This window comes from Pan paniscus, chromosome 12 (genome assembly GCF_029289425.2).
Source record: "Pan paniscus chromosome 12, NHGRI_mPanPan1-v2.0_pri, whole genome shotgun sequence".
Taxonomy (NCBI): Eukaryota; Metazoa; Chordata; class Mammalia; order Primates; family Hominidae; genus Pan; species Pan paniscus.
In genome coordinates, this window is record NC_073261.2 from 65,142,551 (window position 1) to 65,170,188 (window position 27,638).

Here is a 27,638-nt window from a genome sequence, read left to right on the forward strand (position 1 = left end):
CACTAAAAGAGAGTAGGCGACTGGGTGTGATGACTCATGCCTGTAATCTCAGCACTTTGGGAGGCTGAGGCAGGTAGATCACGAGGTCAGGGGTTCAAGACCAGCATGGCCAAATGGTGAAACTCTGTTTCTCCTAAAAAATACAAAAAGTAGCGGAGCGTGGTGGTGGGCGCCTGTAATCCCAGCTGCTTGGGAGGCTGAGTCAGAGAATTGCTTGAACCTGGGAGGCGGAGGTTGCAGTGAATGGAGATCACACCACTGCACTCCAGCCTAGGTGACAGAGCAAGACTCCATCTCAAAAAAATTTAAAAAGGTGGCAAAAAGGTTGAGGGAATCAGAGTGACTTAACAATTTGTGAGGTTAGTAATGTTTTGCTTCTTAGATTGGATGATGGGTTTGTAAGTGTTCCTTCTGTTGTGTCTCATGATACAGACCCATGCCCTCAAGCATGCATTGTAATTGAAATGCCATTAAAATGTATTTTACACCCAGGCGCAGTGGCTCATGCCTATAATCCCAGCACTTTGGGAAGCTCAGACAGGTGGATCACGTGAGGCCAGGAGTTTGAGACCAACCTGGCCAACATGGCAAAACTGCAGCTGTACTAAAAATACAAAGATTAGCTGGGTGTGTTGGTGGGCACCTGTAATCCCAGCTACTCAGGAGGCCTAGGCGAGAGAAGCCCTTGAACCCGAGAGGCGGAGGTTATAGTGAACCGAGATCACACCACTGTATTTCAGCCTGGGCAACAGAGCAAAACTCTGTCTCAAAAAAAAAAAAAAAAAATGGGCTGGGCGCGGTGGCTCATGCCTGTAAGTAATCCCAGCACTTTGGGAGGCCGAGGCGGGCGGATCACGAGGTCCGGAGATTGAGACCATCTTGCCTAACATGGTAAAACCCCATCTCTACTAAAAATACAAAGAATTAGCTGGGCATGTTGGCGGGCACCTGTAGTCCCAGCTACTCGGGAGGCTGAGGCAGGAGAATGGCGTGAACCTGGGAGGCGGAGCCGAGATCGCACCACTGCACTCCATCCTGGGCGACAGAGTGAGATACTGTCTCAAAAAAAAATGTATTTTACATGTTAAGGAATACAAATGTGTTCATTTGTAGTTATGAGGCTTTCTTCATTTCATAATGTTGTAAGTAGTAATAGTACATTATTGAGTACATAACTGAATGTGTTTTGGTTTGGTGTTAGGAATTCAGTCAGCCAAAAACACAAAAAAGCAAATCTTCTCCAGAAATGCACACCTGATTAAATTGTATGCATTTGTCTAGGCAATTCAGCTTTTACTATCTGGATAAAAAAAATTTTTTTTTGTAATATTGGGATCAAGTCTTTTTTTCTTTTTTTTTTTGAGAAGGAGTCTCGCTCTGTCGCCCAGGCTGGAGTGCAGTGGCGGGATCTCAGCTCACTGCAAGCTCCACCTCCTGGGTTCATGCCATTTTCCTGCCTCAGCCTCCCTAGTAGCTGGGACTACAGGCACCCGCCACCACGCCCAGCTAATGTCTTTTTTGTATTTTTAGTAGAGAGGGGTTTCACTGTGTTAGCCAGGATGGTCTCAATTTCTTGACCTCCTGATCCGCCCATCTCCGCCTCCCGAAGTGCTGGGATTACAGGATTGTTCTCAAATGCTTTTAACTAGTATCTTGCCTGCACATGTGTTAATGGTAAAAAGCCAGGAATGTTGTCTTTTTTCAATTCCATGAATTGGATTTAGCAGCTGAATTAGATGGTATTCATTATAAATGGCTTCATTAGATTTGAAGCTGCTAAACTTACCTATTTGTATAAAAATTTATCTCAATTATCATCATAACCACAATTAATTTGAATCATTTTTGTGCACAGCCTTTTGCCCTAAAGATATTAGACAAATCTAGACCTTGCTTTATGTAAGTACCCAACAGTGTTTAATGACAATTAGCCCACTTCTGAAGTAAAATGAAATTTTAAATAAAACCTTTACAATGATGATGTATTTTATTTACATCAGTGGTTCTCAAACTTCTGTGTGTGTGTGTGTGTGTGTGTGTGTGTGTGAGTGAGTGTGAGTGTGACAGGGCCCTCATTTAAAGTGAGGAAGCTTAATCATTTCTAGCTTTTGATTTAAGGTGAAAGATGTGTGACTCCTCCTTTTACTGGATACAGAGAGGCCATTGTAGGGTTGTTAATTGGCCTAATTCCAGTATTGTCTCAGAGAATATGGAGGCCTGAGGAGTGGGAGAAAGTGAACAGCTACTCGGTGCAGTCAGAACACACAGAACATGTATTAAGTTTGCCGTCTTATATGGGTGTAGTTCGTGGTACCCTGAAACAGTCACAACAGTAACATCAAAAATCACACTGGTTATAGATCACCATAATAATATAATATATAATAATATATAATAATGATGAAAATGTTTGAAATATTTCAGGAATTACCACAGTGTGACAGAGACAGAAAGTGAGCACATGCTATTAGAAAAATGGTGCCAATAGACTTGCTTGATTGCAGGGCTGCCACAGCCCTTCAATTTGTTTAAAAATACAGCATCTGCAAAGTGCAGTAAAGTGAAGCACAATAAAATGAGATATGCCTGTACATTAGAAAATTCCTCATTGCAGACCTAAGCCAACAATTTTTTCTATAATTGTTCCAGCTTACTATTTTTAAATGGGTGTGCCTACATGTTTTCTTAAAATTAAATTTAAAATGTAAAATACTGTGTACATGAATATTAATATGGTTTTAGATATAAACCAGAATGTGGTTTTTTAGATTTGTACATTTAAAGCATAGTTATTAATCCCAAAAGATAACATAAAACATTTTAGAAGCATAAAAGAGATAAAGCCAACTAATTATAAATTGTAATGATTCTTACAGATAATAGAAGGTAACAGTTCTCAGAAAGTGTAGTTGATAGTGATTGCTAGAAAAGGGTCAGGAAATGCTTCAGGAAGTTAACCTTAAACTGAAACTTGAGAGTTAGAGAGGAGGTAATCATATGAAGAATGCTCCGGGCCAGGCAAAACATTATGTACAAATTGCCTAGGAAGGACAGAGCTTATTGGCATGTTTTGGAAGCCAAAAAGTGACCTGTATGGCTGTGATGGAAGTTCAAGGAAAAGTGGCCCAAGATGAGGATGGACAGTTATGTAGAAAATAGCTAGGGTAAGGCTGGGCACGTTGCCTCACACCTCTAATCCCAGCACTTGGGAGGCTGAGGCAGGTGGATCACTTGAGGTCAGCAGTTCGAGACCAGCCTGGCCAACATGATGAAACCCCCTCTCTACTAAAAATACAAAAATTAACTGGGTATGGTGGCGGGCACCTGTAATCCCAGCTACTTGGGAGGCTGAGGCAAGAGAATCGCTTGAACCTGGAGGTGGAGATTGCCGTGAGCCGAGATCGCGCCATTGCACTCCAGCCTGGGCAACAAGAACGAAACTTGTCTCAAAAAAAAGAAAAGAAAAAAGAAAATAGCTAGGGTGGCTGGGCAGGGTGGGCAGGATGAGATTACACCTGTAATCTAAGCACTTTGGGAAGTAGGTGGATTGCTTGACCCCAGGAGTTCAAGACCAGCCTGGGCAACATGGCAAAACCCCATCTCTACAAAAAAAAAAAATACAAAAATAATAGCTGGGCATGGTGGCACGCACCTGTGGTCCCAGCTGCTCAGGAGGTTGAGGTGGGAGGATCACCTGAGACCAGGGAGGTCAAGGCTGCAGTGAGCTGTGATCATGCTGCAGCACTCCAGCCCAGGTAACAGAGTGAGACCCTGTCTTTAAAAAAAAAAAAATCCACAGAAAATAGCTATACACATACATAGATACAGTATAAAAAGGACTATCAAACGGACGAGTGTTTGTAAAACAAAAATAGAGCAAAACCAAAAGCACTTATATGATAGAAACCACAGTATTACCAGCCTTTAGGTCCAGGAGATCATGTTGACCAGTAGTTAGGCCATTATGGGGTTGAAGGGACAAAAATTGTGACACAGAATCTACAACTGAGCTCATGGCTGGAATCCAGAGTTTAGAATGGGGCTCCCTTATTATAAAAAGTACTGAATGAGATGGGCAGAATGCTATCAGACTCTGCCTGATACAGAGTCTGATACAGGGGCTACAGCTTAGTAGAAAGTTTTTGTGCCTGGAAATGCTCAAGAACTCTGAAGCCGGCTATTCACTGATTAGACTGTGATTTCTGGAATATCACTGTAGAGCAGGAACCCTATTAAGTTCTAAATTAGTGTAGTGGGCTGGAGAGGCAAAGAGGGATAGTTGAAAATCTTCAGTGGAAGATTAAAGATAAAGTTGGGACTTTAATCAGCTCAAAATGAACCGACCAACCAAAATTCCAAAATAAAATCAGAAGTATAACTACAAAAAACAGCTAGTAATATCAATAGTCAGAACATCTAGGTAAAAATAGTTTTATGGAACTGACAAAAATGTAAGTCATATTTAAGGTATTCAGACAGATGAAGACAAAAACAGCATTGATTCTACAGTCCTAATGTCAGAAATAATTTTTCATGATTTTTATAAACAAATCATGTCTGATTTAGGTCTGCCAACCAGAGTTAAGTATTGTGCCAACTTTTAAATGTAAACCTCTCTTTTGTAACCTTATCAGAATGTAACATGACTTATATTTTATTCATTTATATACTTGCTCTTCAAATAGGATTTTAGAATTCTTGGAGCATTTTTATAAGTACAATAAAAACCTCACAATTGCTTGAGGTAGCCAGATAAGTATTAATAATTACAAAATATTAGTAGCAACCATTTATATGAATATACTTGGGAAAAAATCAAAATGAACTTAAAGTGCATGGATTTTATTTTATTTTGTGGTTTTTTAGAAGAGACTTTTTTTGTTTAATAAAAATATTGGTAAAATGTAATGAAGTAAACTGCTTTATCACTAATGTTAACATTTTTATTTTCAGTGGATTTGGCATGATAACATGCAGTTTCTTCAAGACAAAAACATTTTTGAACATACATATTTTGGGTAAGTTTGGTAAATTTCATAGTAGATATTTTACACATTTTTAAAAAATCTTATGTGTGAATTTTAAATGATTATTTTTAAATTCTAGATTTATGTGGCAATTGTGTAGTTGTATTCCCAGTACATTACCAGATCCTAAAGCTGTGTCCTTAATGACAGCAAAGGTAATAAATATATGAACTTTAAATAATTCTGTCAAAATTTACTACTTTAAAATGATTGAAGCTTTTTTGCTTTATCTTTTCTTACAGTTAAGCACTTCCTTTGTCCTAGAGACATTTATTCATTCTAAAGAAAAGGTATGTGTTTTCTACTATGGATTTTTTTGTCATTTATGTTTTTATCAGATATCTTTTGGTTTTTGTTATTGTTGGCTCAGAAGTTCATATGCTTTGACTGACTTTTCTTTTCTAGCCCACGATGCTTCAGTGGATTGAACTGTTGACGAAACAGTTTAATAATAGTCAGGCAGCTTGTGAGGTAAGGTGATAATTCAACAACTAATGCATAGTTTAAGATTCTTTTTTTTTCCCCCTCTGATCTAAGATGCTACAGCAGAGTTGTTTTATCTGTCACAGGGAGCCAAATGTAAGTCATTCCTAAAATCATTTGGTAGCTGAGAAAGTTATAATTTATATATCACATCCATTACACTGATTTAAATAATTGATTATTAAGTCACTTAAAAATTCATGTTTTGGCCAGGTGTGGTGGCTCACGCCTGTAACTCCAGCACCTTAGGAAGCTAAGGTGGGTGGATTACGAGATCAAGAGATCGAGCCCATCCTGGCCAACGTGGTAAAACACTGTCTCTACTAAAAATACAAAAATTAGCTGGGTGGGTGGCACATGCCTGTAGTCCCAGCACCTCGGGAGGCGGAGGCAGGAGAATCACTTGAACCTGGGAGGCAGAGGTTGTAGTGAGCTGAGATTGTGCCACTGCACTCCAGCCTGACGACACAGCGAGACTCCATCTCAAAAAAAAAAAAAAAAAAATTTTTTCCCCCCTTCATCTACCAGAAGGAAAACTATGTACAGAAAATTCAAGACTCTTCCAAATATTTCTTAACCAGCTTTATTAAGGTATAAATGACAAAAATTTTATATATTCAAGGTATACAAAATGATTTGATGTATGTATACATTTTGAAATGATTACCCCACATTCAAATTAATTAACACATCTATCACCATGTAGTTATGTGTATGTGCGAGTTGTGAGGACACAAGATCTCCTCCCTTAGCAAATCTCAAGTAAACTATGCAAAATTTTTTAGTCTTTTTTTTAATCAGTTTTGTCTCAAAACAATACAATATTATAACTAGTGTCATGATGCTGTACATAAGATCCCCAGAATTTATTTAAAACAGAAACTTGGGACTGTGCATGGTGGCTCACGCCTGTAATCCCAGCACTTTGGGAGGCTGAGGCGGGCGGATCACTTGAGGTCAGGAGTTCAAGACCAGCCCGGCCCACATGCAAAACTACATCTCTACTAAAAATAAAATTAACTGGTCATGGTGGTGTGCACTTGTAATCCCAACTACTGGGGAGGCTGAGGCAGGAGAATCACTTGAACCCTGGAGGCAGAGAAGCAGTGAGCTGAGATCACACCACTGCACTCCAGCCTGGGCGACAGAGTGAGACTCTGTCTCAATTTAACAAAATAAAAATAAAAAATAAACCTGAAACTTTGTACTCTTTGGCCAACATCATCTTCCTATTTCTTCCATCCCTCTCTTAACTACTTTTGTATGTTGTTAGAAAATGCTTAACATCATCTGTCACTTCCTCTTTCCCCACTCTCCCCGCCAAAAAAAAATTCACCTATCCACCTGTCTCAGTAGATCAGTTTATGCCTGGTTTTCTCTCTCCATCCCCTATTTTAAGAGGTGCATCCCTAAGGATAACCCACTCAAAGGTAATGACAGCTTAATCATATTGCCATCTTAACTTCTAGGTTAGCAACCAAAGAGTTGTAAATCTCCATAGGAAGGCAAGTCTTACGAATTAACAGAAGTGGGGAATAGCAGTCTAGTATATAATAGATGAATTATAGTTAAAGGTTTTTTGCATATTTAGAAGTTCATCTGATTATACCTTATAGAAATAGAGTAAGGGAATCTATTCCTCAGAAATTTCAAACACTAAAGTGTAACTTTTTGAAATTTTGTAATGAGAATTTGGAAACATGGACAAAAGTAGAAAGGGATAATAAGCTGTCACATACCTGTTCCTCAACTTCAATAAATAATAATAATCTTTCTTTCTTGTTTCATCTATCCCCTCTTCCTTTTTTTTCCATAATGGAAGAATTTTAAAGGAAACCTAAATAGATCATGCATCCGTAAACACCCAGTATATATTTCTAACATAAGAAAACTTCAAAAACATATGCAACCACAATTTCATTCACTCCCAGTAATATTAGAAGTGACTTCTCATCTTTATAACTTTTTTTTTTTTTTTTTTTTTACCCCCGGAGAGGGTGTCACTCTGTCATCCAGGCTGTTGAATGCAGTGGTGCACAGTCATAGCTCACTGCAACCTCGAAATCCTGGGCTTGAGCAATCCTGCCTCAGCCTCCCAAGTAGCTGGGACCACAGGCACATACCAACACACTCAGCTAATTTTTTTTCTTTTTTTATAGAGACGGAGTCTCCTTGTTGCCCAGCTGGTCTCAAACTCCAGGCTTCAAGCTATCCTCCTGCCTCTGCCTCCCAAAGTGCTGAGATTACAGGCATGAGCCATTACACCTGGCCAGAAGTGATTTATTCTTGTCATCTAATACCCATCCTATGTTTAGTTTTCTCCATCTCAAAAAAAAATTTTCAGTTGATTGGTTTAAATGAGTGGTTCAAATAAGTTCCACATTTTGCATTCATCTGTTTCTTAAGTCTTCCTTAATCTATAAAAGTTACTTTTTTTTTCTCCATGCCATTTTTTGTCATTTGTGCTGCAGGATTTCCCACATGCTTTCTTTGACTAATTGCATTTTCCTGGTGGTGTTTAACATGTTGCTCTGTTTCCTTCTGTTCTCATGGCTGTTCGATAGATCCAGAGTTTCTCAAGTGCTAATTAGATCATAATTTGTTTTTAAACAGAAAGAAAATTAATCATGCTCATATCACATATTATTAATAGGTGGCCGGGTGACATGGCTCACGCCTATAATACCAGCACTTTAGGAGGCCGAGGCGGCCGGATCACCTGAGATCAGGAGTTCAAGACCAGCCTGGCCAACATAGTGAAACCCCATTTCTACTAAAAATACAAAAATCAGCCAGGGATTGTGGTGCGTGCCTGTAATCCCAGCTACTCGGGAGGAGAATCACTTGAACCTGGGAGGCAGAGGTTTCAGTGAGCCGAGATCGTGCCACTGCACTCCAGCCTGGGCAACGGAGCAAGATCTGTCTCAAAAAAAAAAGGGAAAAAAAAAAAGGGGAAAAAAAAAATATATTTATATATATAATTAATAAGAACTAAAGATTCTATGTCACATTTATGAGGGCTAAGAGAATGATATTTTATTATGATAAAGGACCACAGATTGTCATGCACATTGTGTACTATAATGTAAATGGCATTCCATGGAGTTGTGTAATGAGGTAACCCTTATTATGATTTTAGAGTTTGACTTTTATGACAATTAGAGAAACTTTTCTGGTAAGAACTTAAAAGAATTAAAACATTGACTAGAAATAAAATTCTTATGTGACTGTTATCCCATGTAACAAATATTTGTTGAATGTTAAAGTCATGCTGTATTTTTTTTTACAGTGGTTTTTAGATCGTATGGCTGATGACGACTGGTGGCCAATGCAGATACTAATTAAGTGCCCTAATCAAATTGTGAGACAGGTAAGGAAAAATATGTTTGAAAAAAATTATTTGGAAAAGAAGTTACTTTCAATTTAATTATTCTCAATTTGCTTATAAGTGTGTCTTAACCTAATATTGATAATAGTTTGAAAAGATCTGCCTCCTATCATAAAAGTCATTTTGTTGTTGGTTTCACCAGGCTCTTTTTAACATCAGCTCTCACTCTAATAAGGTGATTAAAATTATGCACATTTCCTGGATATAGGAAGATTGACTGTAATTTCCTGTTCTTTTATTATTAGATCCTGCTCTTTATGATTAGATGCTTTATGAGTTATACTGATTCTTTTAAAATCCTTACACATTCTAACCATGGTAGGGTACTATAGTGACCTCAAAAGCTAATGAAAAGGCTGTAACTTATTTCTGTGATTGGGTCTGAACTGTCAAACGAAACAGTTTGTTTTCTTTAAATTGTTGGGTAAAATAGACAATGAAATTTAAATATTACTTTATAGTCACTTTTCACAAAATCAAAAACTTAGTTGACGTATGCCACTTTCCAGTTACTATTGAGATATATATGCGTGTGTGTATATATTACATATATATGTTATATATATATATTTATAAATTTATATAGAACATACATATATATGTATATATATATATATTTTTAGAGGGTTTTGCTCTGTCACAAGCAATCCTCTTGCCTCAGCAGGTAGGACTACACGCACACACCACCACACCTGGTAATTTTGTTTTGTTTTGTTTTTAGACAGAGTCTTGTTCTGTCACCCTGGCTGTAGTGCGGTGGTACTTCATGGCTCACTGCAGCTTCCACCTCCTGGGCTCAAGCAGTTCTCCCACCTCAGCCTCCTGAGTAGCTGGAACAACAAGCACACACCACCACACCTGGCTAATTTTTGTATTTTTTTGTAGAGAGAGTGTCTCTCCCCTGTTGCCTAGGCTGGTCTCAAATTCCTGGGATCAGGCAGTCCTCCCAACTTAGCCTCCCAGAGTTCTGGGATTATAGTTGTGAGCCACTGAGCCTGGCCTAAGTTACAATTCTTATACCATAAAATTTACCCAGACCTTTCAAAATGTAAAATTTAGTGGTTTTTAGTATAGTCACACAGTTGTGCAGCCATCACTACTACCTAATTTTGGAACATTTGCCATCCCCACCCCCCACCAAAAAAAACCCCTATACCCATTAGCAATCAGTTCCTATTTTATCCTGTCCTTTCTCCTCAATACCTGACAACTACTAGTCTACTTTCTATCTTTATAGATTTGCCTATTTTGACCATTTCATATAAATGGACTCATACACTATTAGTCTTTTGTGACTTACTGCTTTGATTTAACAATCTTTTCAGGATTTATTCATGTCACAGCATGTATCCATATTACATTTTCTTTTTTTGCCAAATAGTTTGTCAAATGTATATAGTCCACATTTTGTGTTACCTGTTCATCAGCTGAATATTTGAGATGTTTCTACTTTTTGGCTATTTTTAGTAATGCTGTTAGGAACTTTTAGTACAAGTTTTTCTTTGGATATACATTGTCACTTCTTTGTGTATGTTTTTAGAACTGGTAAACTGTTTTTTGTTTTTGTGTTTTGTGTTTTTTTTTTTTTGAGACGGAGTTTTGCTCTTGTGGCCCAGGCTAGAGTGCAATGCCGTGGTCTCGGCTCACTGCAACTTGCGCCTCCAGGGTTCAAGTGATTCTCCTGCCTCAGCTTTCCAAGTAGCTGGGATTACAGGCGCGCACCACCATGCCCAGCTAATTTTTTGTATTTTTAGTAGAGACGGGATTTCACCATTTTGGCCAGGCTGGTCTCAAACTCCTGACCTCAGGTGATTTGCCTGCCTTGGCCTCCCAGTGTGCTGTTACTACAGCCACTGCACCAGCGGTAAACTGGTGTTTTTTGTTTGGTTGGTTGGTTGGTGTTGTTTTTGAGATGGAGTCTCACTCTGTCAACCAGGCTGGAGCGCAATGGCGTGATCACGTCTCACTGCAACCGCCACCTCCCAGCTTCACACAGTTCTCCCTGCCTCAGCTTCCTTAGCTGAGATTACAGGTGCCCACCACCACGCCCGGCTAATTTTTGTATTTTTAGTAGAAGTGGTGTTTTGCCATGTTGGCTAGGCTGGTCTCGAACTCCTGACCTCAGGTGATCCACCACAGCCTCCCAAAGTGCTGGGATTATAGGCTTGAGCCACTGCACCCGGCTGGTAAACTGTTTTTTTATAGTGACTGCAATGTTTGACATTCTTGCCAGTGATATATAAGTGTTCTAATTTCACCATAATCTTCAGCAGCTGATACTGTCTTTTATTTTAGCCATCCTAGAAGGTATGAAGTGGTATCTTATTGTGGTTTTGGTATGCATTTTTCTCAAAATGGTTACACATTTTTTCATGTGATTGTGGGTCACTTGTGTATCTTTAAAGAATCCTCACATTTCCTTCTCCTAGCTGCTGACCCCATGATGAGCAGCGGCCCTTCCCCATTCCACTCTTCTTAAGGAATCGGATACTAGATTTTCTTTTCTCTGTATCTCCACTAGCTAAAAGGATTTTTTGAAGCTTAGTTTTTGATCATCTGTATTACTGAAATGTACAGTTTGTTGAGTTTTTTTCTCTTTATCATAAAACTGAATTTTTTTAATGCTACCTTTGCCTTATTTCCTTAGTCCATTGTTGAGACTCCAGAAGAGCTCCAGAATACCAAGATAATCTTGTGCAAACTATAAATGGGTGGCAGAGAATTTTGAATCATGTTAATTTTTCAAATCTTTGTTACCTGATGAGTTGGCTCTTGTTTGATCTTTTTCTTCACAGATGTTTCAGCGTTTGTGTATCCATGTGATTCAGAGGCTGAGACCTGTGCATGCTCATCTCTATTTGCAGCCAGGAATGGAAGATGGGTAAGAAGTACTTTTTGAATAAGTTTGTGTGTCTGTGTTGTGTGTGTGTGGTGTTTTTGGTTTTTTGTTTTTTGTTTTTTTTTTAAGAGATAGGGTTTCTTCATGTTGCCCAGGCTGGTCTCAAACTCGTAAGTTCAAATGATCCGCCCGCCTCGGCCTCCCAAATTGCTAGGATTACAGGCATGAACCACCATGCTTAGCCCTAATTTTTAAGTTTCTTAACGACCTGCCTACAAAATATTTTTTAAAATCCACACTGAAATATTTGTTCTGTTTAAAAATAATCTGTAATAATACATTCAAGAAGGTAAAACTGTTTTTGTTTTATTTAAATTTTGCATCTGCAAAATCCTCTACAAATTACTTTATGGCTTAGTCTTTTTGTTTGCATTGATTTAGCCAGTCAGAATAACTACTTATGTTATTGCGGTTGATATTCATTATCTCAAAGATAAAAGAAATTCAGAGTTTAAAAAGTACTTTTTCTCTCGAACAGTATTTCCAGGCCTCATACATTCTCTAAGATCTATTTAATTGTCTCTTAGGTCAGATGATATGGATACCTCAGTAGAAGATATTGGCGGTCGTTCATGTGTCACTCGCTTTGTGAGAACCCTGTTATTAATTATGGAACATGGTGTAAAACCTCACAGTAAACATCTTACAGAGTATTTTGCCTTCCTTTACGAATTTGCAAAAATGGGTGAAGAAGAGGTGAGGCTATATCTTGTCTATTTTTTTGATTATCTACCTTTTTTCAGTATTTGCAACTTAATTGCTTTTATTTTATATTTTTAAATTTTGTTTGTTTGTTTGTTTAGAGCCAATTTTTGCTTTCATTGCAAGCTATATCTACAATGGTACATTTTTACATGGGAACAAAAGGACCTGAAAATGTAAGTACAGTTCTATCGTACATTAGGTATTAGAGACTCTGGTTTTCATAGTTTGCATCGTGCGAAGTCCTGAGATGTTAGAACCCTTTAAAGTCCCTTCTGGAACCTGATGTTAGATAATGTGAAGGGTCTAAGATTGGTTGATGTTTTTAATGTAATTTTAATGGATATAGCAAGAAAGAAACAACTAGGTAATGAAGTTCATTCATTGGTAAGGTCTGGAACAAAGCAAATAAACTTAGGCAAAGTGGTCACCTACTTTAGGGTCTTATCAACAGTGAATTGTTTTTGTGAACATTTTGCTGGTCACATTTTTAAGTTCTTTGCTATTAAGTTTATGAGAGTCTTTCCAAAATTTAAGTAGGTGGTCTATTAATAATATTAAAGTATTACATCAGTTTTGTGTTGTTCATAACAAATGCGTTAGGTTGTATGATCTACTTGCACTCTTTTTCAGTCCTTTTCTTAACCATAAGAGATAAGTACCCTTTATATCTCCATTTAACAGATGAGACAATTGAAACTTAGAGAAGTTAATTTGTTTTAGATCACAGTGACTTGTTGTGCTTTGATCCTCGGTCAGACTACTGAGCTAAAACTCTTAAACACTGTTTTGTAATGCTTCACAGAATATACACTAGTAGATCATAAAATCTTTTGAGTCTCTGCATTTAGAAGCCCAAGTGAATATCTCTTTGAAATACCCACTATTTGGATTATCAGGGAACTATAAATAAGAATTTCTTATTTTGTATAACTGGCATTTTTATTAAATAGGAAATACTATTTTATCATACTTGTAATTTTTATCCTGACTTGTCTTCCAATGAGCTTGCTTATAAGAAAAAAGTTATTCAAGGGTTTATAGGTAAGGTAAGAAGTCAGTGTTGAGGTTTTTTGTTTTTTTGTTTTTTTGTGGGGTTTTTTTTTGTTTTTTTGTTTTTTTGTTTTTTTTTTGAGACAGAGTCTCACTCTGTCACCCAGGCTGGAGTGCAGTGGTGCTATCTCAGCTCACTGTAACCCCCACCTCCCAGGTTCAGGCGATTTTCCTGCCTCAGCCTCCCGAGTAGCAGGGATTACAAGCGCGTGCCACCACGCCTGGCTAATTTTTGTATTTTTAGTAGAAACGGAGTTTCACCATGTCGGCCAGGCTGTTCTCGAACTCCTGACCTCAAATGATCCACCCGCCTCAGCCTTCCAAAATGCTGGGATTACATGAGCCACCATGCCCGGCAGAGAATTGTTATTCTTTACAGTTCTGGCAGTTTAAGATTGTCCTGAATGTGGTTTAGAGTGTTTTACATTAGGTTTAGGTCTTTGTGCAGTTGTTTTTCATGTTACAAGCTCCTGCCACCATCTACACTGTTACATAAAACAAGTCATTTGTTCCCAAAATAATATTAAAACTACTACCATATTAAAATTGAATTTTATTCCAACTTAGCCTCAAGTTGAAGTGTTATCAGAGGAAGAAGGGGAAGAAGAAGAGGAGGAAGAAGATATCCTCTCTCTGGCAGAAGAAAAATACAGGCCAGCTGCCCTTGAAAAGATGATAGCTTTAGTTGCTCTTTTGGTTGAACAGTCTCGATCAGAAAGGTGAAATGTTTCGAATTTAAAATGTTTAAAGCATGTTTGGTTTTATTATTTTTACATAATTGTTTACCACTAGTTTTTCCACTAGCTTTTTATTATATATGTTTAATTATGTAATTGTTATTCACTAGCTTTTATTATATAATTCCTTTTAAATAATACTACTATTCATCAACTCTTGTGGCATAAGAATTTCAGTTTTTTCTACCAAACTTTTACTTTATCTATGAGTCGTGTTAGAAATAGTCATTGAAAAAATATACAGTAAAATATCTAGCAAAATAGAGCGTGCATTCGTTCTTTAACCTAGCAACTTCATTTCTAGGAATCTGTGTCCAAAATACAGAAAGATGTATATGCAAATCTGTTTATTGAAACCATGCTTCTGATAGCAAAAGACTAGAATCAGCTGAATGTCCATCAAAAGGGAACTAGTTGAAAAAACAGCATCCATTCAAAAGAATATAGCTGAAAAAGGAAGTATGGAATTTATCTGTACTACCACAGAGAAATCTTTAGGATCTATTACTAAGTAAAAAAAGGTGGGAAAAAGTGTATATGATATCCTACTTTTTAAGGGAATGCTATGATGACAGAGAGAGAGAGTGTGTATGTGTGTGTGTGTATGTGTATGCACAACCAAACCTCATTATTTGTGGATTTCCTATTTGCAAATTCACCCATTTGCTAAAATGCATTTGTAATGCCAAAAGTGGCACTCGGGGAGCTTTTGCAGTCATTCACAGACGTGTGCATATGCAGAGTGGCAAAAAACTTGAGTTGCCTGACATGCCTTTCTAGGTAAGGTCAAACAAGGCAACAATTTGCGTTTTTGTTTCAGTTTCCATATTGTAAACAAATGTACTTTTCACGGTGTATGCTGTGAAAATTGTTCGTATATTTATATGTTTTGTTCGTGATTTTGCTGTTTAAAATGGCCCTCAGCCAGGTGTGGTGGCACACGCCTGTAGTCCCAACTACTTGGGAGGATGAGGTGGATGGCTTGAGGCCAGGAGTTTGAGTCTGCAGTATGCTACTTTGGCACCTGTGAATAGCCATTACAGTCCAGTTTGGGCAATATAGCAAGATCCATCTGTAAAAATAAGTAAATAAAATGGCCCTCAAGTGTAGTGCTGAAGTGCTCTCTAGTGTTCTTAAGCTCAAGAAGGCCATGATATGACTTATAGGGAAAATATGTGTTAGACACATTTCATTCATATGAGTTTTAATACTATTGGCAGTGAGTTAAACGTTAATGAATCAACAATATATACTAAATAAGATATCTTTAACAGAAACACTCATGAAACAAAGTAAATGTATTGATTGGTTGACAAAAATATTACCAGAGGCTCACAGAAACTTAATCGTGTATTTGCCCTAGTAGTAATAATTTGGTATTTGCTAATTCAGTATTTGCCACACTTTATAGAACACAACTACCTCAAATACAAGAATTGACTATAAATCAAAAACTTTTTTTTTTAATGGTTTCCAGTGGATAGAGGAATAAAAACAGGGTAGAGGGGACAGGAATGGATTTTTGACAAATTTAACTTTGGTATCATATAAATGTATAATTATAAATAAATGAATAAGAAGTAATCTCTAAAAATCAAAAGCACAGTGAAGTAAATGAACCTAACTATATATTAAATAGGTAAATTTCTAGTGGGATGTATATGAAGGACAAAAAGAATTGCAAAATTTTCCTAAACTGTAATAGTAATTATATTATTTGTAATAAAAGTATTATTCTGAAAGTATTAATGTATATTACAGGATGAAACAAATAAGTGTTAATGTCATTGGAAACCAAGATTTTCAGCAAAAGAAAGATAAAAATATTAAATTGTAGGGTTTTGCATAACTTATTTAAAACTAAATTTGAATTGGAAATATCTGTAGCAGTTTATGGTGTATTTGCAAACAGAAAATCTGTTACAGAAAATCTGTTACAGAAAATGTTTTACCTACCACTGTTTTCTGAAAAGACCTGGAAACCCTGTACAACCCAGAATCAATGAGTACCCTTGGCATCTAGGGTATAGTCTCTAGGTTTCATTTCCCACTGAAAGAATTGGGGTTCCTTGGAAAAACGACCAGTTACAGTTCTTGGGAAAGAAATGAATGAGAAGTGTGGAATGTCTTGTCATTTTAGAAAGCAAGGAGGCAGTCTAAGACTACTGAGGTCATGGTAAAGAAACTCAAGAGCCAACTTACGGAGGTTTCTACTGGTCATAGATTGAACAGCTTTGAGCATCGGTAATAACTGCAGTGGACTGTGAATCACATCAAAGATGTTTAAATCCATGAGTTCATAATACCTAAAAAGAAATTTTTTTTTAGTTTACTGGCAACTTTTGGAGTATATTAGGAAATCAAATCATTATTTTTGAAACTGATAAATAATGGAAACAGTATCAAGCATTTATTCTACTTGCAAGCGTACTTCATGGCAACCAAATGGTGATTGAGGGGAAGTTTGTGTTCTTATATGTATTCAAGCTAATTAATGAGCAAGGACAATTGGAATTAGAATATCACTGTTTTGGAATCCCAGATGAAATGATGGATCTAGGCAGTTGTCACCACTGACAGAAAACCTTACAAAAAGACTAACCCTTCATTGTGTGCCTTCTACAAGATACTATTAATTAAAAAGTCAAACCTAGATCTCATCAAGTCTGGATCTGACTACCAGTTTATAGAAAATGCAGGGACAGAGAAACATGTTAAGACAGCACCATAAGGATACAATCAGCAAAGTGTAAATGTGAGAGAAACTACAGGACAAATGACCTTCAACAGATAAATTGCAAACACAAAGCTGGTGGGGAAACCAATAGATTAAAATATTTAAGAGACTTTTCAACTAATTATGGCAAAAAGCTTTATTTGAATCCTGATTCAAACAAGTTAATTTTAAAAATCTTTTTAGAAACTTCAGGAAATGTGTACGCTGGATATTGTATGACAGTACGGAATTATTCATTTAGGCATGAATAATGGTACCATGGTTGTTTTTGAAACCTATCTGTTAAAGATACTATGATTTATGGATTAAATGATAAAATACCTGGAATTTGCTTCAGAATAATTCATATTGAGTGGATGGGGGTTCAAATGAAACAAGACTGGCTCTGATTTTGGTAAATTTGAAGCTGACTGATGGAATACTTGTACTATTCTGTTTTTTAATATAGCTGAAATTTTTATAAGTTATAAAAGAAATATGCAATCTAGGTGTAGTGGCTTGTGCCTGAATCCTGGTTACATAGAAGGATCCCCTGAGCCTAGTAATTCAAGGCTGCAGTGAGCTGCGATCACATCACTGCATTCCCGCCTGGGCAACAGAAGTAGACTCCATCTCTAAAAAGAAGGAAAGAAAAAAAGGAAGAAATAATACAGTAATTTTAAACTGGGAGATGAAATGCTAATTTCTAGAAGTCCATTTGGTTTTGAAGGGTCTCATGTCAAAAAAAAAAGTAAGTAAAATAAGACCCATCCTACTGTTTTATATACTAAAATAGTAAGTTAATTAAATGAAAATGAAGTACATTTGGGCTTTCATTTACCAATCCTGGAATGTTGAAAAGTTGCCCAAAAGACATTTAGCAAGCAAATGTAGCTAGCAAAAAATCATTTTATGATGGCAGGTTAATACAATTATAATTGAATCAACAATTTTTGATACATGTTGTAAATCGCTGTAAAGTAATACAGAAGGAAGAAAAACTTATTTCCACTAATATTTTCTTTCAGGCATTTGACATTATCACAGACTGACATGGCAGCATTAACAGGAGGAAAGGTAGTACATTCTCTAATATTAGACAATTTGATCATCACAAAAATAATAACGGTTCTTAAATGAACAACTTTTGCTTTTGACAGGGATTTCCCTTCTTGTTTCAACATATTCGTGATGGCATCAATATAAGACAAACTTGTAATCTGATTTTCAGCCTGTGTCGATACAATAATCGACTTGCAGAACATGTAAGTGCTAAGGAACAGTCTTAAAGATTTTTGGAAATTTTAAAAAAGAATACCCTGAAATCTGGCCGAGTGCGGTGGCTCATGCCTGTAATCCCAGCACTTTGGGAGGCCAAGGCGGGAGGATCGCTTGAGCCTAGGAGTTTGAGACCAGCCTAGGCAACATAGTGAGAACCCGTCTCTACACAAAATAGAAAAATCTAGCCGGGTGTAGTGGCACATGCCTGTAGTCCCAGCCACTCGGAGGCTGAGGCAGGAGGATCGCTTGAGCCTGAGAAGTGGAGGCTGCAGTGAGCTGTGATCTTGCCACTGCATCCCAGCCTGGGTGACATAGCGAAACCCTGTCTCAAAAACAAAACAAAACAAGAATATCCTGAAATCCTCCTCTTTCTGTTTTAGATTGTATCTATGCTTTTCACATCAATAGCAAAGTTGACTCCTGAGGTATGTAAACATTTGTTAATTTATGTTTTTAAAACAATTTTCAGCACTGCTAATGCTTTCAAATGAGCCTAATTGTTCTTGAGAACAAATTTATCAGGGTTTCTCCCATAACATAATAACCTATTTTTAAGTGTATAATGTGAATAAAATGAACTACTAATCATGTCTTATTACGAATATAATTTTCCCAACTAAATGTAAATATGTGTATAGACTCATTGTATCAGAGTGCCACCTGGATGCCAGGCTTTAAAGTTGTTTGATTGGGAACATATATCCTAATTGTGCTCAAAGAAAAAGTAGAGCAACCAGGACTCAGCATGTGTGTAAAAGTATATAGAAAATAGAATGCAGTGTTATATAAAAGTATTTTTGTAAAATGGAAATGCTATAGCTATTTTAACAATCGATGTCAAACGTTACTATAAATTACCCCTCAGGTTGCTATCGGAAGCTTTTAATCTAAATTTTTCAATAGAACACAGTTGTCTCATTAACAATTTATTTTTGGGGTTGGGGACATGTTGCTTAAAGGATACAAATTTTCATGAATAAGTTCCAGAGATCTGTTGTGCAATGTAGCGACTATAGTTAATTATACTTGAAAATCATTGAGTAGATTTTAAGTGTTCTGACAAAAAATAAGTGTGTGAGGTAATGCATATGTGATTAGCTTGATTTCTCCATTCTACAATGTATACATATTTCAAAACGTTGTACATCGTAAGTATTTACAGTGTTTGTCAATTTAGAGAATATTTTTATGATTATCTTTTCCAAAATACACTTGACATCCAGAAAAATCTAACATACGTGGTTCCCGGTTGACTTTGTACCCCTCGCTGATCCTGCTGCTTTATGGTAGTTCAGGTTCACATGCAGAAGTACTGGCTGAGCTCTCCTTCCCTAACACAGATTTAAATATAGTGTGTAGTAGAATATATGTTTCTTCTCTGCTGAAAGAGATGGGTTCAGATTGATCTAAATACACAGTCATGTATGTGTTTTACAGGCAGCCAATCCTTTCTTTAAGTTGTTGACTATGCTAATGGAGTTTGCTGGTGGACCTCCAGGAATGCCTCCCTTTGCATCTTATATTCTGCAGAGGATATGGGAGGTAAGTCTTGCAGCAGGTGTTTTCAATGTTTATTTTCCTGAGGATTTTATTTTTATAATATAGTCACTACCATTTTAAGTACCAGTTTCTTATTACCCCAAGATGGTTTTAGTAAGTCATAGGTTTGGGGAGGAAAAGAGTTCTTAGCTAGTCTCCTAGCTGTATTAAAGACGTTGTTGTAGCGTCATAAACAGCTTTAGCCAATTTGAAGTTTTCATTCCCCTACCCTCCAAAGTTCCATAAAGCAACTAGAAGTCCTAGAAATACAAACCAAGTGTTTTCAAGAATTGACAGAAATGGTAGAGGAAGCACCAGCCACCTTTTTGCTTCCAGAGTTACTGCTGAGGTCACAAAATTTCTCCTTGTTTGAGTATTGGAAAAGCTCAAGACCAGGGGACAGCAAATCTTTTCCCAAAAGAGTCAGAGAGCAAATATTTTAGACTTTGTGCTGCCATACAGTGTCTATTGAAACTACTCAACTTTGCTGTGGTAGCATATGAGCAATCATGGACAAGAAATGAGTGGGTATGGGTGTGTTTCAATAAAACAACAAAAACGGGCAGCCACAGAATTTGACCTGCTGGCCATAGTTTGCCAACCCCTACTCTAGATTCCTAGGATTCCCCTTTCTCATGAAAAAACTCTCCACAGCAGTACAGCGAGCTTCTTGTATTCTCACTTAGTACCAGGTTGGGCATGTAATCAGAAAAGTAAAGATGAGAAACCTTAGAGAAATAAAAATACTTTTAAATAAATTTCCAAATTTAGCAAGACCTAGAAGTTATGGAGTTCTCGTATTTGTCTTATGGTACTTGGTTATTTTAAATTTATTTTGTAAACCAGTGACATATTTTTCTGAACACTTCCTGTTGATAAAAGTAAAAGTAGCTTTAAAAATGGGAAAAAAATAGGGTGAAACCTTTTTAATCTCTAATTGTCAAAAAAAGTACTTTAGCTTTGTGTCTAATAGCATATACAAAAAGTAAGTAAAAGTAATTGCTCATTCAGTTGGCCTTATATTCTGTTCTTGTCATGTTATTTGTAGGTGATTGAATACAATCCTTCTCAGTGTCTAGATTGGTTGGCAGTGCAGACACCCCGAAATAAACTGGCACACAGCTGGGTCTTACAGAATATGGAAAACTGGGTCGAGCGGTTTCTTTTGGCTCACAATTATCCTAGAGTGAGGACTTGTAAGTCAAATATTTAGAATTTCATAAACCATTTATTTATTGTTCAAAGTTATGTTTCATTTTGTTTTTAGGCAACTATGACATGCCCATTGTTGTATACTACGAAATTCTTGGAGATGTTATTTCCTTTTTTTTTTTTTTTTTTTTTTTAGCATAGGAAACCATGTTATTTCTTGGGTAACATCATCACTACTATCATTTTTGTTTCCTTGCTTGATAAGAGTGATAAGGCATGATCAGCAGTAATGAAGGGAATAAAAAGGTTTGAAAATCCTGTCTTAAAAGTAACTTTTGAGAAGGTTAAGGATAAAATGGTAATAAAGACATAAGCTGAGAGAAAATATTGGCTGAAATTATGAGAGTTATATAAACACTTTAAGTTGTACACAAGCCAGTAAAAAAGATCTTAGACAGGTAGACACATATCAAAAATATTTCACAAAATAGAAAGTTGCTTGGAAATAAACATAGAAAATGTTATTTTGATAGTTCAAAAAAATGAAAATTTAATTTTTAAATTTCTTATTATAAACATTTTCTATCTATTTGCTGAGAAGGCCCTACAGTCATTGATACTTAAGTGTAGCAATAAACACATCTGGTATCCAGATGTTGAATTTTTTTTTTTTAATTTTTTTTTTTTTTTTTTTTTTTGAGACAGAGTCTTACTCTGTTGCTCAGGCTGGAGTGCAGTGGTGCAATCTGAGCACACTGCAACCTCTGCCTGTTGAATTCAACTGATTCTTTCACCTCAGCCTCCTGAGTAGCTCAGATAACAGGTACACGCCACCACACTCAGCTAATTTTTGTATTTTTAGTAGAGACAGGGTTTTACCATGTTGGCCAGGCTGGTCTTGATCTCCTGACCTCAAGTGATCCGCCCACCTCTGCCTCCCAAAGTGTTGGGATTACAGGTGTGAGCCACTGCACCTGGCCCAGATGTTGGATTCAGAACACCATTCTCCAGTAAAAGAATTCATGGCTCCTAGGAGAAATCACTGATTTTAGGGCTGGGGCAGGGAATATACAAGATGTGTGTGGAATATCCTATAGTCTCAAAAAGTGAAAGTACTCAAAAATCAAAATGGTGGGTGTATGTCAGAGAAACACAGAGCTAACCTGAAAGAACTCCCAATGGCCAAAGCCGGAACAGTTTGAGTAACAAAATAACATAGCACTGGATTATAACCCCAAGGATAAAATAAATATTCATGAGTCCATACTTAGTAGAAATAAATGATTGAATAAATAAATGGAGAGTAAACAAATCTCCCATACAAAAGAATTCCATATAATATATGTACACATCTCCCCAGGAGGTGGAGCTTAATTCCTCACTCATTGAGTATGAGCTTAGTGACTTTCTTCCAAGGAATGGGGTGTGGAGGAAGTAACTTTACAGTGAAGAAACTTTACAATACAACTCAGCCGGGTGATAAAGGTTAACATCATTGGTAATCAATGAGGTTGATAGTGTGTACCCTTGATATGGCGTGATGGCAAAGGGCACTTCATCTCTTGTGGTCTTCCTTCCAAAAACCTATAACCTGAATCTAACCATGACACACATCAGAGAAACTCAGATTGAGGGACATTCTATGAAATACCCGACCAGTATTCCTTGAAACTGTAAAGGTCATTAGAAACAAGGAAAATCTAAGAAACTGTCACAGCCAAGAGGAAGTTAAGAAGACATAATGACTAGCTGTAATGTATACTAGATGGGATCCTGGAACAAAAAAAAGGACAATAGGGCAAAACAAGTGAAATCTAAAGTGGAGAGTTTGGTTAGTAGTAATGTACCTGTGTTGCTTCCTTAGTCACAACAAATGTACCATCATAATAGTGTTAACTGTGGGGGAAACTAGGTGAGGTGGGTGTATCGAAATTGTTCTGCTTATTCTAAAATAAAAGGTTTATTTGAGAGAAGCACCTTTCAGTGGTGTGAACACATGGATTGGCATGGGCACTCTGCTCATGGGCCTTTTTTTTTTTTTTTCCCCCTGGAAGTTTAGTTAACCCCACCATAATAGGATCTCTGTAAGAGCACACAGCCAAGAGCTATGTGAGAGCTGTGCACTCTTAACAAAGAGATGTGTGCCAGTTGGCATTCATGTCTTGACCCCTGACCATAAAACCAACAAAAAAAAACACTATGCTGAACCCCCAAAAAGGTTTTTCAGCCAGCTATTATGCCTAATACTGTTGACAGTGCTGAGGAAATGGCATTCTTGTACATTGCAGTGGCATTGTTTAATATTACTCTTATGAAAGGCAGTTTAACAGATCTTTACCAAGATTCTTAAAAATTATATATCCTTTTATTTATTTATTTTTATTTTCTTATTTATTTTCTTTCGAGATGGAGTCTTGCTCTGTGGTCCAGGCTGGAGTGTAGTGGCATGATCTCGGCTCACTGCAACCTCCGCCTCCCGGGTTCAAGCAGTTCTCCTGTCTCAGCCTCCTGAGTAGCTGGGATTACAGGCACCCACCACCATGCCTGGCTAATTTTTTTGTATTTTTAGTACAGACGGGGTTTCACCATATTGGTCAGGCTGGTCTCAAACTCCTGACCTCGTGATCCACCCACCTCGGCCTCCCAAAGTGCTGGATTATAGGCGTGAGCCACTGTGCCCGGCTGGTTTGCCCTTTTAATCTCAGTAATACTGTTTTAGGGATTCTAGTGTAAGTATGTGGATGCCCAACAGCATGATTTTTAGTAGTGAAAAATTTTAAACTCTTCAGTTGGGAAACATTGTTACAATGCATCATGTTAAAATTACAGTAGTGAAGACTATGTAGTAATATGAAAAAGTGCTTTTGCTGTAACTTGATAAGAGTCCAAATAGTTGAATAGAATTAGTATAACTTAGAATAAGAATTAAAATAACATGTATAAAAGAAAAGCTTCATAGAAATACTTCTAAATACAACAAAATAAATGAGAACTTTTAATATAGAGAAAAGAAAAATTGAGACATTAGTGTCTTAGAGTTGCCATATAGACATGGAAGTAGACTTAACGTTTTTTGTAGCATACAACTAGATCCAGGACTCTTAAGTTATAGGAAGGCAGTTAACCAAATGGCTAGATGGCCTGTTCTTCCAAATTAACCTTCCTGTCTGTTCTTAAAGAAAAACATAATTTAAAAGTCGTGTTTTTTTCTGAAGCAGAACTTCCTTTTTATTTAAAAGCAAGTAGCTTTTATAGGAAAAGAAGAGGTGGTTAGGTATGTGATAAAGCAAAGTGAAATGTTAATTGTAGAATCTCGGTGGTAGGTCTGTGGTCTTAGTAGAGCTTTTCCAACCTTATGTGTCCAAAAAAATAACTCAAAGAAATGTTGAGGTGAAAGTATATAACTCACACCAAATGACTTTTTTTTTTTTTTGAGATGGAGTCTTGCCCCATCGCCCAGGCTGGGATGTAGTGCTGCAATCTCAGCTCACTGCAGCCTCCACCTCCGGAGTTAAAGTGATTCTTGTGCCTCAGCCTCCTGAGTAGCTGGGATTACAGGCACCCGCCACCACACCCAGCTAATTTTTGTATTCGTAGTAGAGATGGGTTTCACCATGTTGGCCAGGCTGGTCTTGAACTCCTGACCTCAGATGATCTGCCCGCCTTCGCCTCTGAAAGTGCTGGGATTACAGGGATGAGTCACCGTACCCAGCCAAATGGTTTTTTTGTTTTTTGTTTTTTGTTGTTTTTTGAGATGGAGTCTCACTCAGTCACCCAGGCTGGAGTGCAGTGGTGCAATTTCGGCTTACTGCAAGCTCTGCCTCCCGGGTTCACACCATTCTCCTGCCTCAGCCTCCCGAGTAGCTGGGACTACAGGCGCTCACCACCACGCCTGGCTAATTTTTTGTATTTTTAGTAGAGATGGGGTTTCACCATATTAGCCAGGATGATCTCGAGCTCCTGACCTCGTGATCCGCCCGCCTCGGCCTCCCAAAATGCTGGGATTACAGGCATGAGCCACCGCACCCAGCCACCAAATGGCTTTTTAAAATCGTAAATTACTTTTCTTGATTGAAGTTTTATGCAAAAATTGATCAGGATGATACCTACATGCCAGGTTTTTATATTTGAAACACATAACAAACTGAGTCTTAAAAATTCTGACTAAGCAGACTAGTATATAGGTAAAGAAATATCTAGAAAATGGAGTATTGTGCACAAAGTTTAATTTGGAAATAAATTTGTAAAATAAACTAAAATTAATTTTAGAAACCCTAACTTTGTTTGCTTTGACAATACAATGGAAATTATCAATTTATAGTTAGAATAGGGGGAGACAAATAATGGTTGTCCTGAAAAGAACCCAAACTCAGACATTAGAGAGTCTTGAGGAGGTTCCATAGTGAATGTTAGGAGCATTATTAGCCTGTGAATCTGATTGGCTGGATTTGAATCCCAGCTCTGGCCACTAGCTGTGTAAGCTGAGATAGTCCCATTGTTGTAAGCCTGAGTGAAAGTGGGGATAATAAATGCAATGCCTGCCACATAAAGTTATGACGTCAAGTAGTATACATTCGGTAAAGGCTCACAATTCTTATTATAGTTATTACTGTTATTGTTTTACCATTATCATTATCATCATCATTGTTTCTCAAGGCAAAATCTAGCCTCCACCTCTTTATCTGTGTGACCTTGGTCTTTGCTTCTCCAAGATTCAGATTTTCCAGAGCACTGTTAGCTCCATCCAGGGTCATTGTGAGGATTAAATGAGAAGTTTATACAGCACCTAGGTCAATGCTTTGTTGATAGTAACTGCTTTTATAGGTTAGCGCAACTAATAAGTCACTAACTCCTCAGCATTATAACATAGGCTTAATAAGTTTAACACCAAGTTCTTTCCTTGGGTGTAAGTTTAGCCTTAAAAGACTTTTAAAGATTTTCCAAAGTTAATGTTCTGTAATTAGCATATATGTAATCAAATAGGACTTTTATGTATATCTCATTCTTTCTTTATAACTTAAATATATATTATCTGGTTACAATTTAACACCCAGTTCTTTCCTTTGGTGTAAGGTTAGCCTTAGAAGACTTTTAAAGATTTTCCAAAGTTAATGTTCTATAATTAGCATATATGTAATCTTATATATTGAACTTTTATGTATATCTATTTCTTTCTTTATAACAAGTATATTTTACCATATCTGTATGTTATAACAAAGTAAATTATCATTATTTTTCAATTAAGAAGAAAACTAAGACTGTAGAACATTGAATGATTTGACCTCCTCAGGTACCTTTTGGTAGGTCTTCTGACTGCAAATGCTGGGTTCCCTTTGTTAAATCATACTACTTCCTGAGAAGAAATAAAAGATAAAGTGGGAAAATTCTGCATCTTAGGCAAGCTAAAGAAAAGTGGCTTAAAAATTATTGCCACTTCAAAAATAACAATGGCAGAATAGAAGGTATCTATTTTTATCACCTCTTGGGATCTTTTTGTGGGGCCAAGGGGAAAGCAGAAAGATACTAAAAGAGATGTTCATGTCCCTTTTTATTCATTTTAATTATTAAAGGGAACAGTGGCTTTGTGATTAATGACTGCTGTTCAGTCTATTTTATATCTTACAAGGATCTGACAGTTTTGTTTTACATTTTATAGCTGCAGCTTATCTTCTGGTGTCCCTTATACCAAGCAATTCATTCCGTCAGATGTTCCGGTCAACAAGGTCTTTGCACATCCCAACCCGTGACCTTCCACTCAGTCCAGACACAACAGTAGTCCTACATCAGGTCTACAACGTGCTCCTTGGTTTGCTCTCAAGAGCCAAACTTTATGTTGATGCTGCTGTTCATGGCACTACAAAGCTAGTGCCCTATTTTAGCTTTATGACTTACTGTTTAATTTCCAAAACTGAGAAGCTGATGTTTTCCACATATTTCATGGATTTGTGGAACCTTTTCCAGCCTAAACTTTCTGAGCCAGCAATAGCTACAAATCACAATAAACAGGCTTTGCTTTCATTTTGGTACAATGTCTGTGCTGACTGTCCAGAGAATATCCGCCTTATTGTTCAGAACCCAGTGGTAACCAAGAACATTGCCTTCAATTACATCCTTGCTGACCATGATGATCAGGATGTGGTGCTTTTTAACCGTGGGATGCTGCCAGCCTACTATGGCATTCTGAGGCTCTGCTGTGAGCAGTCTCCTGCATTCACACGACAACTGGCTTCTCACCAGAACATCCAGTGGGCCTTTAAGAATCTTACACCACATGCCAGCCAATACCCTGGAGTGAGTAAAATTGATACTCTTTTATCTGTATCCTCAAATAGATTGGAAATACCTGTTTTTCCCCTGGTGGGAAGTGGTGGCAGAATATAGAATAGTCTCACCATTCTTTCTTAAGAACTTAATGTGTATTTGTTTTCTTAAATACATATATAAAATGCTGTGTTGTTATAAAATTGATAACTGTGTAGATAACTTTTCTTAGGGTGAAGTTAGTTTCATACCCAGTAAAACTTACCTGTTTTTTAATTTGTGGTTTTGTAAATGTATTCTTCATGTGTGCCTAATGAAAAAAGCCAGCTTCATGGTACAGTTTTAAGGAATTGAGTACTTTGCTATTTAAAAATCAGATACTTAGCAAAATCTACATGCT

The 27,638-nt window shown here is 37.1% G+C and overlaps 1 protein-coding gene across 5 annotated transcripts in view; it reads left to right on the forward strand.

Moving 5' to 3' along the window:
• The window catches only part of USP34 (ubiquitin specific peptidase 34), a 283,346-nt gene that overhangs the window by 229,579 nt on the left and 26,129 nt on the right, over window positions 1-27,638 (forward strand). For all 5 annotated transcript variants that reach the window (XM_034953216.3, XM_034953217.3, XM_055108352.2 and 2 more), the window contains 15 exons: window positions 4,954-5,018; window positions 5,107-5,182; window positions 5,270-5,317; window positions 5,433-5,498; window positions 8,800-8,880; window positions 11,694-11,779; window positions 12,325-12,493; window positions 12,601-12,675; window positions 14,120-14,271; window positions 18,034-18,082; window positions 18,166-18,270; window positions 18,667-18,711; window positions 19,724-19,828; window positions 20,874-21,021; window positions 26,634-27,268. In XM_034953216.3, the coding sequence (XP_034809107.1) occupies window positions 4,954-5,018; window positions 5,107-5,182; window positions 5,270-5,317; window positions 5,433-5,498; window positions 8,800-8,880; window positions 11,694-11,779; window positions 12,325-12,493; window positions 12,601-12,675; window positions 14,120-14,271; window positions 18,034-18,082; window positions 18,166-18,270; window positions 18,667-18,711; window positions 19,724-19,828; window positions 20,874-21,021; window positions 26,634-27,268 (1,905 nt within the window). The remainder of the gene's footprint in view (window positions 1-4,953; window positions 5,019-5,106; window positions 5,183-5,269; window positions 5,318-5,432; window positions 5,499-8,799; window positions 8,881-11,693; window positions 11,780-12,324; window positions 12,494-12,600; window positions 12,676-14,119; window positions 14,272-18,033; window positions 18,083-18,165; window positions 18,271-18,666; window positions 18,712-19,723; window positions 19,829-20,873; window positions 21,022-26,633; window positions 27,269-27,638) is intronic.